The 17,864-nt window shown below is 43.6% G+C and overlaps 2 protein-coding genes across 3 annotated transcripts in view; both read left to right on the forward strand.

Moving 5' to 3' along the window:
- The window catches only part of LOC119086094 (tripartite motif-containing protein 30A-like), a 42,774-nt gene that overhangs the window by 20,105 nt on the left and 4,805 nt on the right, over positions 1 to 17,864 (forward strand). Inside the window, exons 1-4 of one of the 2 annotated variants that reach the window (XM_028861559.2) lie at positions 5,521 to 5,678; positions 11,148 to 11,623; positions 16,039 to 16,134; positions 17,058 to 17,288. In XM_028861559.2, coding sequence (XP_028717392.1) covers positions 11,204 to 11,623; positions 16,039 to 16,134; positions 17,058 to 17,288 — 747 coding nt within the window. In that variant the 5' untranslated portion in view covers positions 5,521 to 5,678; positions 11,148 to 11,203. Of the gene's footprint in view, positions 1 to 5,520; positions 5,679 to 11,147; positions 11,624 to 16,038; positions 16,135 to 17,057; positions 17,289 to 17,864 lie in introns of those variants that run through there. The other variant, XM_028861560.2, reaches the window with a different exon arrangement.
- The window catches only part of LOC114686894 (tripartite motif-containing protein 30A-like), a 59,278-nt gene continuing 47,009 nt past the window's right edge, over positions 5,596 to 17,864 (forward strand). Inside the window, exon 1 of the mRNA XM_037196669.1 lies at positions 5,596 to 5,678. The gene's annotated coding sequence lies outside the window, so the exon portion shown is untranslated. The remainder of the gene's footprint in view (positions 5,679 to 17,864) is intronic.

The raw sequence follows: 17,864 nt of genomic DNA on the forward strand, positions 1-17,864 counted from the left end.
AGCATGTAGATTAGAGATTCTAGCAATACATGCTGGCAGAGTATGCATCTGTCCACTCAAATACATCACCATGCTTTGTTTTAAGAATTAGAGCCGGGCGGTGGTGGCACACGCCTGTAATCCCAGCATTCGGGAGGCAGAGTCTGGTGGATCTCTGTGAGTTCGAGGCTAGCCTGGTCTACATAGCTAGTCCAGGACAGGCTCCAAAGCTACAGAGAAACCCTGTCTCGAAAAACTAAAAAAAAAAAAAAAAAAAAAAAAAAAAAAAAAAAAGCTTTGGAGAAATGGCTCAGAGGTTCTATAATAAGATCTGGTGCCCTCTTCTGATGGACAGGGATACATGCAGACAGAACACTATATACAAAATAAATAAATCTTTTTTTTTGAAAGATTTATTTATTTATTATGTATACAGAAGAAGGTGCCAGATCTCATTACAGATTGTATAAATAAATTTAAAAAAAAAAAAATAAAGAATTACAATACCTGGGGCCTATCAGTTATGAGCACTGACTGCTTTTCCAGAGGACACAGTTCAATTTCCAGCACCCACATGGCAGCTAACTGTCTGTAACTCAAGATCTGGCACCCTCACACAGACATACACAGCCTTTCCTCTGTGTGAAGTAAATGTCTATATGTACAGTGCACATGAGAATGACCCACATTTGTGGCACTGTTCAACAACAGTGTGACCAGAGCTGTGCTCTCCTGGTCACCTTCATTCTTTTCACTGAGGTTGGAGGCTCATGGCAAACCTGAGTACAATGTCAAATCTTTGCACAGAGATGGGATGGAATGGTGTCTGCAGAGAAAGTTCATGAAAAGCTAGATGGTTGTTTTAATTCCCCCAAAAGCTGAGGCTCCTTCTCCAACCCCCACTTAAAAAGCCCTTTTCCACTAGGTTCCCCCTACCACTTCCTATCAGCTGGTTGCTGACTCAGCCTCCTGACTGAAGGTTAATTTTATCTAATCAAACATTGTAACACATCTTTGCATCATTAAATAAATGTTCCAGAGCATAAACAAAAGTAACACATCTTATAACAATATTCTACCACAGTTTGAGAAATGGTAGCATCCTCATTATTCAAAATTCTTTTTATTTTATTTTGCTTTTATGTATACAGATGCTTTTGCCTGCACGTGCAAGTAAGGTCCTCAGTCATATTCACAACAGCAATGTGAAGTCCTCGTCTAGTGTTTCAGCTATATTGCATTACTGAGGACATACTGCAATAGGGTTGCTGGCTGGCAGGAGAGATTGATTGTGTTTCTAAGCTGGTGTCTATGTATCTGGGTTTGAGATGGCTGTATTCTAGGTGCTGATACAGGGTCTTGTCTTTGTTGGGTGGGTGTTTTGTTCCTTGGTTTCTGTTGTCCTCTCTGGATCTTAAGAGAGTGTGCTGCGTTGGGGTTGCCTGGTAGGGAGTGCTTCTTAAACTCTGCCAGGAGTGGCCACTGGGGGTCCCAGGTAGAGCTTGTTTCTAGGTACTGGGAGCTGGCTGGAAGAAATGGGGATGGACTAGAGGTTGGAGTCGGGGTGAGGGTGGGGGCATGAGGGTGGGGGTGGGGATAGATGTGATACCTCAGTAAAACCCCCACTCTATCCCCTACAGACAAAGAGAAGCTTAAACCAGGATTCCTAAGTGTAAATAAGAACTTAGACCCTTTTTCCCCAGGTGGCTGTATCTGCTACAGGGACTTTGAAAAACACAGTCAGGATATTCGACCAAAAGACTAAAAAGGGAGGCGGGTTAAAATAAATTATATGGTCTGTGCCTTTAAGAACTAGCCTCACAAAGACAGGGGAGAGCTCCTTCCAACCTCCCTGCTGTGAGTTAGAGATTTGGAAGAGCCTCCCTGGAGGCTTGTAAACTTAGAATACACCTTACTTTTGCATTCTGTACCTAAAGTCTCCAGTGGCAGCTTTGGGGACATGATCTAGGCACAACAAGACCTTCACTCTATTGTCTCAAAAAGGGGGCCTTAGACAAAGATATCTCACTATAGATAGACCCAGGCCAGGTTCAAGTCCCCAGAAATGATGGCACCAGCCCCAGGAACAAAAGAACAGAGTCAGGATGTCTGATGGTAACCAATAAACCACGAGATGCCCCTCTCCAGAGATAACATGACCAGACCCCAGAGAGGAGTTGTAAAACTCCTGACAGGACAAACAGATAAGCTAGAATAAGATAAAGTCCCGGCCGGGGAAAAACTGGACCAATGAAGGATGGACCCGTACTAACCCCCTCCCCTCTAAGAAATTTTATGGGTTTTACCTATAAAAACTAACTTCCCCAAGAAAGAGTAACTCTTCTCTGCCTCACTTGAGATGGCTTGAGATGAGATCCCTGTCATGACTTGTAACAGATAAACCTTGCTTTTGCATTCTGTTATGCTCGTCCTTGGTGGTCTCTCTGGGGGTTACGATCTGGGCACAACATAGGGACAGCTGAGAGGGTCTACTGGAGGGAGGAAAGCTGGGTTTGCCACAAGGATCTTCTGAGTCTCCAGGGAATGACAAGTGGCATGCACTTGGTGAGCTCTAGGCCTGGGTTGAGACTGGGGAACCGGAAATGGAGAGCAGGAAGAAGAATGAAGACTGTTTACCTGATTCTCAGTTTATTTGGCCAGCTGGTTCCCAGGTAGAGAGGGACTCTGAGTATTGGCGGCTGACACAAAAAGATAGAGTGAGGAAGGCTGGGCCTTGGAGGGTATGGGGAGTCCCTGGGGAATAAGTGCAGAAAGAGAAGAGTGAGCCAGGCAGTGGTGGCGCATGCCTTTAATCCCAGCTCTTGGGAGGCAGAGCCAGGCAGATGTCTCTGTGAGTTCCAGGCCAGCCTGGTCTACAGAGTGAGTTCCAGGAAAACAAAAAACAAACAAACAAGCAAAAAAAAAAAAAAAAAAAAAAAACAAAGCAAGAAACCCTGTCTTGAAAAACCAAACCAAACCAAACCAAAACACAAGAACATTTTAGGTAGAGAGCAGAGAAGGCCTTGGTTAAAATTAGTTAGAGATAAGGACCTACTTCCTCATTCCTGTGATCCCTGTACTCAGAGGTTTTCGGTAAGGGTGTTGCCAGAAATTGGAATCCATCCTAAACACTTAATGAGATCCAGCCCCATCTGAATATAGAGGTGAACTCTGCCTCAAAAACAACTCCCACTCCCCCCCCCAGCCCCAACCCCCACAAAACAAAAAAACATTAAAAAGTTTTTACATAATTATTAACAATTCAGAAGGACAGGTGCATTGCAACATTGTGTGACATCAATTGTATCCATAGCAAGAACAAAGGAGGCTCATGATGTCATCAAGATGTGACGTTTGGGCTAGGGGTGTAGTTCAAGTATGGAGCATTAGCCTAAAATCATTATAATATTCCATCCCTAGAAGTGCAAAGACCAAACTGAAACTGTAACAGCAAACGTTCATGATTCCAGCCCTGGAGAGGCTGAGGGACGAGGAGCTCAGAGGTCAGGCTGAGATGCTCACTGAGACCATTTCTCAAAAGAAAAGAAGAAGTAGGGAGCTGGGCGGTGGTGGCACATGCCTTTAATCCCAGCACTTGGGAGGCAGAGGCAGGCGAATCTTGTGAGTTCGAGGCCAGCCTGGTCTACAGAGCGAAATTCGGAAAAGCACAAAGCTACACAGAGAAACCCTGTCTCGAAAAACCAAACAAAAAAAAAAAAAAAAAAAAGAAGTAGGAAGAAAACTGTTAAATATAATTCAAATTATAGTGACATATCTATTTAACTGTCACACCTTATGTCACTTTGTAGTGGATCTGAGAATATAAGGAAAAAATGATTAGGAGTTGCTTTATTGAAGGAGGTGTGTCATTGGGAGCAGGATTTGAAGGTTCAATAGAAGTGCCCATTACTGATGCTTCCCACCCTCTGCTTCATGTTTGTGTCTCAAGTTGTCTCCTCTCACCTCCTGATTCAACACTGTATTAGTCAGGATTCTCTAGAGCACTGATTCTCAGCCTTCCTAATGCTGTGACCCTTTAATACAGTTCCTCCTGTTGTGGTGACCCCCCAACTATAAAATTATTTTTGTTGCTAATTCCTAAGAGTAGTTTTGCTACTATTATGACTCCTAATGTAAATATTTTGGAGTTAGAGTATTGCCAAAGGGGCCACGACCCTTTGGTTGAGAACCAATGCTCTAAAGGAATAGAACTTATAGAATGATTCTATACACGGGGGGGGGGGGTGGGGTGGGTGGCTGTCTGCCATTGGAAGGTTCAAAAATCTAGTAGTTGTTCACTGCAAGAGACTGGCCGTCTGCTGGGCGGTGGTGGTACACGCCTTTAATCTCAGCACTTGGGAGGTAGAGGCAGGTGGATCTTTGTGAGTTCAAGGCCAACCTGGGCTACAGAATGAGTTCCAGGAAAGCTACACAGAGAAACTCTGTCTCAAAAAACAAAACATAAAAAAAAAAATCTTAGGGGGCTGGACAGATGACTCAGAGGTTAAGAACACTGGCTGTTCTTCCAGAGGTTCTGAATTCAATTCCCAGCAAACACATGATGGCTCATAACCATCTATAATGAGATCTGGTGCTCTCTCCTAGCATGCAGGAATATATGGAGGCAAAATGTTGTATACATAATAAATAAATAAATCTCTAAAAGAGAGAGAGAGAGAGAGAGAGAGAGAGAGAGAGAGAGAGAGAGAGAGAGAGAGAGAATGTCTCAACTGGTCTTTGGTGTATGTCAGAATCCCAAAGAAATAGGCTGTAATGCCAGTGAAGGAATGGACATGGTAGTGAGAGCAAGAAAAAGCATGCAAAGAGAGGACAAGGTTCCTTAATCCATGCTCTTTACATAGACTGCCAGCAGGAGCTGTAGGACAGATCAAAGATGGATCATATGAGCACTGGGAAGAGGACTTGGTCTGTTCAGCAACAGAATATGTTATCTGTAGGACTGCACTATGCAGTTGGAGAGCCCTCTGCAGCTTACTAGTTTACCTGTTGTGAGTGTGGGGAAGTGTTTCTGTATGGCTCTGCACAGGAATCCTCCCCATGCTGTCCCTGCTGGGTAGGAAATCTTGGTTGTGCAGCAGCTGCCCTGAACTGCAGCTTCCTTTCTGTTCTCATCCCATTAGTGTACAAGTCCAACTCCAGAGGAACATTTCAGTTCTGTCCCTCACCTTGGATTTCCTTCCCCTTGGGCCACACCTGCCACACAAAGGAAAACAAAGCCTAGAGCTCAGGTGTAGGAGGAGTCCATGGGGAAGGCTTTCTTTCATCAGGGGCAGCTTTCCTGAGGGTCGGGATCTTAGGGGTGATTGTGACATGAGCCTGACCAAGTGACCTAAGTTCCTTTAGCACTGAAAAATGTCCTAACCTCCTGGAAGGCAGTGCTGACTCAAGGCGACTGACGCCCTCTGGTGGTTGAACCGCATACACCGATGTGGTGGCATCCCATTGGTTGGTAGCTCTGTAGTTTCTCTTTCTCAGTTCCAGCCCTCAAGTCTTAACTTTCATTTCTCTCCTGGTTCACCAGAGATCAGACTTAGAGACTAGCTCCTCAGGACGCTTCCTCTGGCCTCCATTCGCTCCCATCCACAGATTCAGGATCTCTTGGTTGGTGTCTGAAGGTGTTGAGAGCAATTTAGAGGGCAGAGTTTGGAGAAATTGAAAAGAAAACACCCTTCGTTTTGGTGAGTTTAATTTGAAACTGAGACGGGGCGGGGAAAGAGGGCCTGCGGCTTCCTGCTGAGGGCTCAGGGCGTTGAGGAGCCTGATGGAGGAGAGGCTTTAGAAAGACAGGTTTCAAGAGCCAGAGAGGTCCAGGTATTTCTCCAAGTGGAGTTCACTCTCTTCTTTCCTCATGTTTAATTTTGGGCTGCACCAAAACCTCTTGTTGCATCGATGAGAGAGGAGGGATTCTCTAAGGAAGGGGCGTTGAGATCATGATGGAAAAACAACAGAGGCCCACGAACTGTACACCAATAGCTGTAGAGCCTCCATGGGAGTGGACTAGGCCCTCTGGATACTCGAGACAATTGTTTACCTTGAACTGTTTGGGGGGTCCACAGGCAGGGTGATCTGGATCTGTCCCTGGTGCATGAGCTGGCTTTTTGGAGTCCAGTGTCTAAGGTGTGACATTGTGCAGCTTTGATGAAGGGGGAGGGGCTTAGACCTGCCTCAGCTGAATGTACCAGGCTCTGCTGACTCCTCCTGGGAGACCATAACTTGGGGGAAGTGGCAATGGGAGGTGGGTTAGAGGGGCATGCTGGGAGGCAGGAAGAGAGAGGAGGAGGAGGGGATCTGTGGTTGGAATGTAAAATGAATAGACAATTTCTTATTAAGAAACAAATAAGGCCGGGTGGTGGTGGCCCACGCCTTTAATCCCAGCACTCGGGAAGCAGGGGCAGGCGGATCTCTGTGAGGTTACAGAGTGAGTTCCAGGAAAGGCGCAAAGCTACACAGAGAAACCTTGTCTTGAACCCCTGCCCCCCTCCCCCCAAAAAAAAGAAACAAATAGGGCTGGAGAAATGGCTCAGAGGTTAAGAGCACTGGCAGCTCTTCCAGAGGACCCAGGTTCAATTCCCAGCACCCACATGGCAGCTCACAACTCTCTGTAACTCCAGTTACAGATGAAATTCAGTCCAGACTAGTAATTCCAGCTACAAAGAAAGCTGATGCAGGAAGATCCTAAGTCCAAGACCTGCTGGGGGACCTAATAAGACCATGTCTGAAGAAGAAAAGAATATATACAGAAGGTGCAGCTTATTTAGGTGCAGTTGGTGGGGTAGGGACAGGATACCCTTATATAGCCGAGGGTGACATCATGTAACTGGCCCGTGTCACCCTCCCCAGACATTGGGATTACAGGACTTTTGTCCCTTTCACAGAACAGTGCACGCTCCTGATTGATTTTAATGATGTGAAAGACTGAAAGATTCCTGCTGTTAGGAAGATCTTGAGAGCCATGAAAGGACAGGGAGCAGGGGTTCCCAGCTTCACCCAAGCTAATGTAGACACCAGAGGACACCGGCCAGGCCTTCTGTGTCCGGGTTGACTTTGAGGATTGTCATGAGCCCATCCTCTTTCCCTTTGCTCTCTCCTGCTCTTCAGTTGTGGACACCTCTCTTCTGAATTTAGTCATTGACTCTCTTTACTGTCATATGTTATGGGATATTAAAATGCACATATTAGGGTTCACCAGTATACAATTTGCCACAGGGAGGGAGTACTCATTAAGTTGCTCTGTGTAAGCCTGGGGCAATTTATTTACCCAGCCTATTTGTAAAAGGACTGTTTCCCATATGACATTGTACTCTGAAGTTTCATAAACCTTAAAGAAACACAGTTAACTTGTTACAGAGTTCAAGTTCACCAGGAAAAGACCACAGACTCAACTTAAATTATAATTAAATGAGTTTTTTTAATTTAATGTAATTAATTAATTTTTTTTTCTCAGAGCTGAAGACTAATCCCAGGCAAGCGCTACTACCACTGAGCTAAATCCCCAACCCCTAAATGAGTTTATTGATTAGTGCTAGTAGGCCAACAACAGCCTTAAAGATAAATCAAAGGCTTGTCACACAGAAGAAGTATTTTATTTGTGCTGAAATGTGATTTTTTTTTTTTTTTTTTTTTTTAGCTGAGGATCGAACCTAGGGCCTTATGCTTGCTTGGCAAGCGCTGTACAACTGAGCTAAATCCCCAACCCCTGAAATGTGATTTTATTTGTATGTTAACAAATAAAGTTGCCTGGGGGTCAGAGCTAATAGCAAGTCATTTAGCAGAAGTCTGGCAGTGGTAGCATATACCCTTAATCCCATCACATGGCAGGCAGAGTCTGTGTGTTCAAGGACACAGCCAGCTTGGTGACACATGCCATTAATCCAAGGACCAACCATAGAGGCCTGGAGGTCTGTATAGATGAACAGTGATGAAGAAGTAATGTGGTTGTGTTTAGAAGCAATGAGAAGGCAGAACAGAAAGTCGATAAAAACACAGACACACAGGAAGTAGGTCTCTTTCTGGGGGGAAGGACGGCAGCGGCTGGTAAGCTAAAGGCTATTCACTAGTGCTCTGACCTCTTGGGCTTTTAACTCTTTATTTGGTTCTGTGTTTCTTATTATATAAGACTGTTTAGAATTGCATCTACAGAAGAGGTTGAAGGAGGGGTTTTTATGGTGGGCAGCACAACTATTCCATTTGTGTGGAATGTGTAGCTGAGTGAGAAACTGTTTGAACTCCCCTCAGGTGTGTTGAGCTCTGTCCCTGCTACACAGCAGTAAACAGGTTCACAAAAGCCAGAGGAAACACTTAATCATCTCATAGCACTTTTACAATTACGGGAAGTGTAGCAAGGAGTGAGAATTGCCAGGAGTTTGTCTTTGAGGAATTTAGACTGGGTGTCTAGCACAAAATGGAGTTTTCCTTAGCCATCACAGATTCCAATCACAAAAGAAACAAGCTGTCTGCAGCCAGATTGTTTGAATTGACCAAACCTAGTTATCATTCCTTGTTGACTCTTTAAAATATGATTTATTTGGCTGAAATGGAGGGCCTTTGAGGGAGGCCCACATAGAAATCTAGTGCAATAGAGATTGCCTAAAATACATTAAGGCGATCTACTGAGGTCTCCTAATAATGGGCGATGTGGAGTCTCAACAGGCAATGTCTTGTTACCAAAGAAGGCTATACTGGATATTACATCTTGCATCTTTACTGAGCTTATTGGCTTTTATTTTACCTGTAAAACAATTTTTGTTTGCACACCTTTATTTATTTATTTGTTTGTTTATTTATCTATATCGATCTATTTATTTATGTTTCCAGTCTTCTTATATTGCTGGGTCTCCCCTGCCTCTGCTGTGTTTAATAGAAATGACAACAAGCATACAAATCAAGTATGCATGATTTGTTTTGGTGTTATATTTCTTTCTTTACTTTTTATTAAGAAATTTTTATTCATTTTACATAGCAACCACATATCCCCCTCTCTTCCCTCATTCCACCCCCCAGCATTCTCCCCTAACCCACCCCCCATTCCCTCCTCTGAAAAGGTAAGACCTCCCATGGGAAGTCATCAGATCCAGGTACATTCAGTTGAGGCAGGTCTAATCCCCTCCCCCTGCATCAAGGCTGTGCAAGATGTCCCACCATAAATAGTGGGCTCCAAAAAGCCAGCTCATGCACCAGGGAAGGATCCTGATCCTACTCTCAGAGGGCCCCTTAAGCAAATCAAGCTACATAACTGTCTCCCTTATGCAGAGGACTAGTCCAGTCCTATGGAGGCTCCACAGCTGTTGGTCTAAAGTTCATGAGTTTCCACATCTTGGTTTGGTTGTCTCTGTAGGTTTCCCCATCTAGACCTTGATGCCCCTTGCTCAAAGAATCCTTCTTCTCTCTCTTTGACTGGACTCCTGGAGCTTGGCCTGGTGCTTGGCTGTGTAACTCTGCATCTGCTTCCACCAGTTACTAGGTGAAGGCTCTATAATTATTATTGATTTTAAAGAAAAATCTTTCAATTGTCCTCTATTTGCTATAACCTTAGCAGTGGACTTTTCATATATAGCTTCGAAATAAGGAAACATATCTAAACCTAGAAATTTTTTTTAAAGATTTATTTATTTATTATGTATACAGCATTTTGCCTGCATTATGTCTGCACACCAGAAGAGGGCACAAGATCTCATTACAGATGGTTGTGAGCCACCATGTGGGTGGTGGGAATTGAACGTGGGACCTCTGGAAGAGCAACCAGTGCTCTTAACCTCTGAGCCATCTCTCCAACCCCAAACCTAGAAATTTTTAGGATTTTTATTCCCAAAATAATGGTGCTTATTGTCAAATACTTTTCTGTTTTTTTTTTTTTTCTTTTCTTTTCTTTCTTTCTTTTTGGTTTTTCGAGACAGGGTTTCTCTCTGTGTAGCTTCGTGCCTTTCCTGGAACTCGCTTTATAGTCCAGTCTGGCCTCAAACTCACAAGAAATCTGCCTGCCTCTGCCTCCTGAGTGCTGAGATCAAAGGCGATATGCCACCACCGCCTGGCTCTTCTTCCTGACATTCTTATCTGGAGTCTCCCATCAATGTTTTGTCAGATTTCTTTCTTTCTTTCTTTCTTTCTTTCTTTCTTTCTTTCTTTCTTTCTTTCTCTCTCTCTCTCTCTCTCTCTCTCTCTCTCTCTCTCTTTTTCTTTCTTTCTTTTTGGTTTTTCGAGACAGGGTTTTTCTGTGTAGCTTTGCGCCTTTCCTGGATCTGCTCCATAGACCAGGCTGGCCTCGAACTCACAAAGATCTGCCTGCCTCTGCCTCCCAAGTGCTGGGATTAAAGGCATGCACCACCGCCACCGCCCGGCTTTGTCAAATTTCTAGACCAAGATAAATTCTCAACATTTAAAGACACAAGATTCCTCAGAACCCACAGTGGTTGGAGGCATAATTGCACACACCTCTTGTTCTGGCTACATTTCTGTCCTGGCTCTCACCTCTTTTTTCTTTGAACTCTGTGGGGTAAAGCAGGAACCTCTGAAAGAAGGTTCTAAAGGGATGGTTTCCTTTACCTTTCGGTGTATTGAAGAAAAATTAATCTTGTAAGTGGCCATCTCTATACATCTAGTGCAGGGCTTCACTTAACCATGTCCACAAACACATACATTGTATTTACTAAGTGGCAATAAATCCTTATCTGTGTATCAGGAGATGGGACTGTATACACTCCAGGTCAGCACCAGGCTTTCTGGTAAGAGATTTGTAAGGAGAGGATCAGAGAGGGTCACATTGACTGGTGCAGATAAAGGAGGAAGTACAGAGGCAGAGACATGAGTAGCTTAATGCTTTTAACATGAAAATGTGATTTTTGTCCTGGGAAAGAAAAGGATGGATAGAATAGGTTACACAAAGCTGTTGGAAGGAAACACTTTCTTTCTGCTCTTCAGGAAAAGGAAATAACAACCCTGAATCTGAAATTTGTCACTTGGGATGAAATTATAGAGTAGAAGCTTTGAAAGTATGACAAAATGCTCCTTTAGGCATGTCGATCAACTTCTGTCCCTATTTCTCTCCTGTGTTCTTTTCCCTTATCATGGAGGTCACTATTGATGTCTGCACAGCGTCCATGCTGATTTTCCCTTTCTTACTTGTCCCCCTTTTCATCATCCCAATCACACAGGTACCTGAGCAGGAGTGTCAGGAGTCAGGACAGACAGACAGAGGATCACAGCAACAATGGACTCATCAGTCATGTTCATGATGGAGGAGGAGGTGACCTGTCCTATCTGCCTGGAGCTCCTGAATGAACCTGTGAGTGCTGATTGTGACCACAGCTTCTGCCGAGCCTGCATCACACTGAACTATGAGTCCAGCAAAAGCAAAGAAGGAGAGGGTGTCTGCCCTGTGTGCCGAGTGAGTTACCTGTTTGGGAATCTGAGGCCTAATCGACATGTGGCCAACATAGTGGAGAGGCTCAAGGGGCTCAAGTCCAGCCTAAAGAAGCAGCAGAAGGTGAATGTCTGTGCACAACATGGAGAGAAACTCCAGCTCTTCTGTGAGAAGGACATGGTGGCCATCTGCTGGCTTTGTGAGCGGTCTCAGGAGCACCGTGGCCACGTAACAGCTCTCATTGAAGAAGTGGCCTATAAGTATGAGGTAAGAAGTGGGAAGGTGTGGGAGGGACACAGAGCAGGAGACAGTAACAGATGGGAAATCTCCACTTGGTGTGACAGGTCAATAATCTGGACATCATAGACTCAAGGCTTGATATATCATTACATCCTACCTTTAGAGTCCTAAAAACACATGATGTTTTATTCCACTTAATAGTGTGAGAATCTGCCTAGACTACATATACTAGGATAATTTAAAAAAAAAGTCTTAGAACTGTCTGTATGAAGTTGTTTCAGTGACCAAGAAAAGCCAAGCGAAGAACTCCTAATTTATTCCATATTCATGTTCTTTCAATGTTTATATCAGATTCATTCATACTACCTATGCTGCGAACCACAGAAATATGAAGTAGAAATTCAGCTGAAAATGGCAAAAGCTCTTCTAACTCTTCCAGAGGTTAAAGCCAAAACTCAAGGAGTCTTGGCGATACTGGCTTTTGAATATGTTAGCTGTTTCTTGCAATACATTTCTTGTGTGCAATTGTAGCTTTCCCATTTGATTCTTTTCCCAAGAACTTCTAACAGTGAGGTTGATCATTCGTTGGGCACAATTTTCCCCTATACAGTTGCGGTATTTGGATAACATTTCCAGGCTTTTGTTCCTTCTTTTTAGCATTAGACTCAGAAATCTGCCTTTCTGTAATTATCTCCATTAGCAAGCATCTGGCTAGGGCCATCTCTGAATATAAGTTTTTTATCTGAGATACTTCTCAAATATCCAAGGACAGACTGCAGACAGATAAGCATTCAGACCATGTGTTAGTCTACTAAAAATCAGGTAAATATCCATACTGAGACAACTGCCAAGGCCATGCAGATGTTAGGTACAAAGCTTTGTTTCTTGTGCAAATTAAGCTTGACCCTCCTTTCTCCCACAGCCCTACTGGTATCCCTAGTTCTAAAAAGATACCCCCTTTAGCAATTAACTCAGAACAAAAGGGTTTTTATATACCAGGTGCAGCACTCTGAGGCAGGCTACCTAGCTACTGAGTACACTTCCCCCACCTTGCCCAAAAACATTGCAGCCCAGATAAGCTGAGACTGATATGGCTCGCAAGAAAAAAAGGCAGTTTTATATCACTCATGACTTAGTGACATATAGACTCTTACCATTTTAACTAACCACTTCTAAGAATATAGTTTGAGCACATGAATTATCTTTTTTACATCTCTTAACTGATTTCAGCATTTAGTTGACCCCACCCTCTTTAATCACTCCCCTTTTGGATTGTAAATGAAGCTGACAATCACTGCTCTTTGTGAGGATCTTATCACCTCTCTTCTTGACCCTGAAAGAGTTCAAGCCTTGTGACCTTGTTTTGGCCAGAGAATTGATGATTGTATGGGTAAATAGCTGGAAACCTCAGAGACTTGGGAGAGCTAAGACCTGGAGAAGGGCTGGGCGGTGGTGGTATGGGTAAATAGCTGGAAACCTCAGAGACTTGGGAGAGCTAAGACCTGGAGAAGGGCCGGGCGGTGGTGGCGCACGCCTTTAATCCCAGCACTCGGGAGGCAGAGGCAGGTGGTTCTCTGTGAGTTTGAGGCCAGCCTGGTCTCCAAAGTGAGTTCCAGGAAAGGCCCAAAGCTACACAGAAAAACCCTGTCTCGAAAAACCAAATAAATAAATAAATAAATAAATAAATAAATAAATAAATAAATAAAACAAAACAAAACAAAACAAAACAAAGGTTAGGAAAAGGAAGATAGAGCTGAGAGAGTACAGCAGAACAATGTAGAGAGAATCAGGCAAGAAAGGAGCTAAGTATGAGAACAGAAAATTAATCAATGTAGAGAGAACTGACACAGAAGAATAAAATGAATGGACTAAAAGTTTTGTGTGCGTAGATTCATTTGACATCCCTCAGATTAATCCTCACTACTGGTAGCATTTCTTCCAGAACTTTGGGAAAAGACTATAAGGGGCTGGACCCCAGTAGTCTTTGTTATACCTAAAATCCAGTCTAGAGATATCAACAGAGAGGTTAGTAAGTAAATGACAGACAGCAGTGAAGAGACCGTGCATGTGGCAGTTAAAACATCTGGGAAGAGGGAAAATAATTCCATAATGAGATCTACAGACGTAAGTTCTGTGTTGGATCTTTGTTTTCTGTAGTTTGTTTTGAGCCCACATACAAACTCAAAGAGACTATTGTAGCATGCACAGGGCCTGCAGGGGTCTGCACCAGATGGCATCCTAGAGCTGGAAGGAGAAGTGGACACATGCCCCCACCTCTAACCCAGAAGCAATCTCCAATGAAAAATTACTTTTCTCCCAGAAAGTCTCACTGGAGAAACAATTCATTTACTTGTAAGGACAGGTCGCATGCCAGCAGTAGATGGATGACCAACACAGAAGGAATTGAACCCATACTTAGAGATTCTTTCTCTCATATCATTAAGTCGGGTTTTTTGTTTGTTTGTTTGTTTTGTTTTTTGTTTTTGTTTTTTTTCCTGCTTTACCAGTCCTTTACATTTATATTAAGACTTAGGATTTTAATGAGATTCCTGTGTGTTGGAAACCTGTGTGTCTCTGCATCTATATGTATTCCTTGTGATTTTTCTTCAGCTCTTTTTCTGAGTTCTTTATTTTGTCATATTTCAATGTGCTTGTTTTTTTATTACTCTGATTGTATTTTCTATTATGTTTTTAGCTGGAGAGCTTCTCTCCAGGTCCCACCAAGCCCTTGCAGTCCCACAACTCACGTGTAAACTGTATGGCTGTTGCAGGCTTCTTGTTATCTACTTCTTCTATCTTTTTTTTTTTTCAGAGCTGAGACCCGAACCCAGGGCCTTGTGCTTGCTAGGCAAGCATTCTACCACTGAGCTAAATCCCCAACCCTAACTTCTTCTCTCTTAAATTAACCCATTTCTATTCATCTATACTTTGCCAGTGGCTCGTGGCTTACCGGTACCTTACATCTTCCTTGTCATGGCGGCAGCTGGCAGGTCTCTCCCCTCAGCCTTCCACTTCCCCAATTCTCTTCTCTTTGTCCCGCCTATACTTCCTGCCTGGCTACTGACCAATCAGTGTTTTATTTATTACCCAATCAAGCAACACACGTAACATACAGAACATCCCACAGCAATGTTACTATTCCTTAGATGCCTGTTTGGATTCTAACAGGGACAGAAAAGGTGTGGATCTGTATGGAAAGGGAGGTGGAGAAGAGCTGGGAGGATTTGGGTCAGGAGAATCTGTAATCATAAGATATTGTGTTGCAGTAATGTCTGCGTTACCGATACCCGTTCACCATGTCCACGCGAGGGGCTGCGAATTAGAAAATAAGAGACATTTGAAAATAAGAGTCATTTGCCACAGCTGAATGCCAAATGCCATTATTGAAAGAGGGAGGAAACCTTAAATACAGGCTTACAGCACAATGGAGTATCCCTGGAGGGCAGAAGTTCGCTAGGGAATGTTCTACATTCTTGCATCAAGCTGTTTACACCAAATGCAGGATACAGGAACAAAGAACCTCCAGTGGTCTCTCCAGTGATAGTTAGGTGAGAAGGAAACCGGCAGGGAATCTGAATAGGGAGGACTTCTGGTCAAGGTTGGCAAACAAGGCAGCAACCACTCACAGTCGGGGGCCCACAATATTGTTTGAAAAAAATATTGTCAGTGGAAGAAAGAAATATTAACTACAAAAAAAATAAAATTAAATTAAAACAAAAAGGACTAGAGAGATGGCTTTAGTGATTAAGAGCACTGTCTTTCAGAAGACCGAGCTTCAATTTCCAGCATGTACATGGCACCTCACATCTGTGTGTAACTATAGTTCCAAGAGATCCTATACCTTCACACAGATATACAGACAAAACACCAATGCACATGAAATTTAAAAAAAAAAAAAAAGAAGAGGAAATAAAAGACAAAAGAATGTGCATGTGGACCGTGTGGTGGTATATGACTTAGTCTCAGACTCTGGGAGCTGAGGCAGGTGGATCTCTGAGTTTGAGAATATATTGGTCTACATGAGAATTCCAGGTCAGCCAGGCTACATAGGAAGACCCAATTTTTAAAAAAAATGCAGGTATCTAATAGGACATTACAGGGGCTTGTGCTATATATGTATATTTATAGGAAATACTAGAAAAACTAACACAATTATCCCAGTTCTCTGATGCCAGAATCAAAGTAAAGGTTTGTGCTTGGGGTGATTGAATAAGGGGAATGTCTGTGTCTTTGTCTCTATAGAGGTTGTGTGTGTATAAATACAAGATTGAGCTGGAGACTGAAGACTTCTATACTTTATGTACATAAATCATAGAACAACTTTGATAAAAGGGAACAGTCTTAGGGTTCCTGTTTTTCCAGAAGGTTTTCCTGGTATTTGGTTAGAAACAACAGTCCTACTAAGCACACAGCTTAACACTTCTACAATTTCTCTCCCACAGGGGAAGCTCCAGGCAGCTCTGCAGATGCAGATGGCAAATGAGAAAAGATGTGATGAGTGGGAAGATGGCCTTCAAAAGGAGAGAACTTTCTGGAAGGCAAGTGGGGACCCTAAATCCTAAGGGAGTGAGGTTGATGCCTGGGAGGGACCTGGGCAAGAAGCTCCCTGGCTCTTCATTCTCTGATATTTGAGGAGGACAAGAGGCCTTTTTTGTTTTGTTTGTTTGTTTGTTTATTTACAGAGCTGAGGACTGAACCCAGGGCCTTACGCTTGCTAGGCAAGCCTCTACCACTGAGCTAAATCCCCTACCCCAATTTTTTTTTTTTTTTTTTTTTTTTTTTTTTTGAGACAGGGTTTCTCTGTGTAATAGTCTTGGCTGTCCTGGAACTTTCTTTGTAGACCAGGATGGCCTCCAAAACACTGAGATCTTCCTGCCTCGGCCTCCCAATAGATAGGTTTAAAGGTGTGCACCACCACAGCCCAGCAGGACAAGAGGCCTTGATTAGCCCTCTCTACCTGTTCCCTTGGAGCTGGGGCTGCACACCGAGTGCATCACAACTGAGCCTGGCTATGTGGGGAGCTGACACCATGGAGGGGGTCTGGTGAGAGTGGGCACTGAGTCCTGGATCTCACTCCTGTGGTGCTGTCTGCAGCTATGACTGTTGGGGAAGATGCTTGGGAACAGGCACAGTTCTTCTATTCTTGGGGTTTAGCTTCTCCCATGGGTTCAGAGGTAGAATGAGGAGATTTACAGGCAGGAAAAAGAGTCTGGGTCAGCTGTGTGAAAACTGGGCCACACCCAGGCATCCCACTATGGCTCAGATGGCCTTGGTAAAGGTAACCTAAGATCTTTGTTTTGGAATGTCATCAACAGACACTGAGAGGAAACACATGCTTTCCTAAGACTCCCTTGCCTTCCCAAGCTCAATTCCCTGTGAGAACTCCCCATCAGAACTGTTTTTCTGTCTTCCAGTCCCATTACCATAGTCTGAATTCCTCTCCCTTTTCTTATCCCTGAAGAACCAAATACAGGGTGATGTAGAAAAAGTTCAGATGGAGTTTAAAGGACTTCAGGAATTCCTGGACTCCAAGGAGAATAATGAGCTGCAGAAACTGAAGCAGGAGGAGGAAGACATTATGAACAGCCTGGCAGAGTCTCAAAGTGAGCTGGTGAAGCAGAGGGAGTCAGTGAGAGACCTCATCTCAGATCTGGAGCATCAATTGCAGTGCTCAACCATGGAAATGCTGCAGGTAAGACTGCAGGAGGTCCCAGCATCTGAGAGTCAGGAGACCTGGAAGCCATTTCCTTCCCTCTGAGCTGCTGTGACCTTCCTGGTGGGGACAGTAGGGCTCTCTGGAACCTCCCTGAATTCTGCCCTAAATCAGTTTCAGAGTCTGGGGAATCATTGTGTGCATGGATAGCAAGGAGAAATTGCTTTTTTTAGTTTATCAAGTATAGTATAGAAGCTGAACCTTAGAGAGAAGATCAGTTGCATCATGGGTAGTTATTACCCTCCTGTAATGCTAAGCATGTATGAAGCACATTTTCAACTGTCATTACTCACTTCACTTGAACTTGAAGTTAGTAGAAATTGTTCCTCCTGTCCAGTGTTTGGAGATCCACTTTTGTTGGTTTATGTTATATAAGACAAAGCCATGTATAGACAAGCATGTACTGCCTGTGATCCCAGGACTTGAGAGCTTCTTATAAACAGAAACAAAAACCTGAGAAGCACAGAACACTGAATGAAATATAAGCTTCCCAACCTAGAGCCAGGCATGTTGGCTCACTCCTTCAATCTCAGCAGTTGGAATGGAGAATCAAAT

Source organism: Peromyscus leucopus, chromosome 1 (assembly GCF_004664715.2).
Source record: "Peromyscus leucopus breed LL Stock chromosome 1, UCI_PerLeu_2.1, whole genome shotgun sequence".
Lineage (NCBI taxonomy): Eukaryota > Metazoa > Chordata > Mammalia > Rodentia > Cricetidae > Peromyscus > Peromyscus leucopus.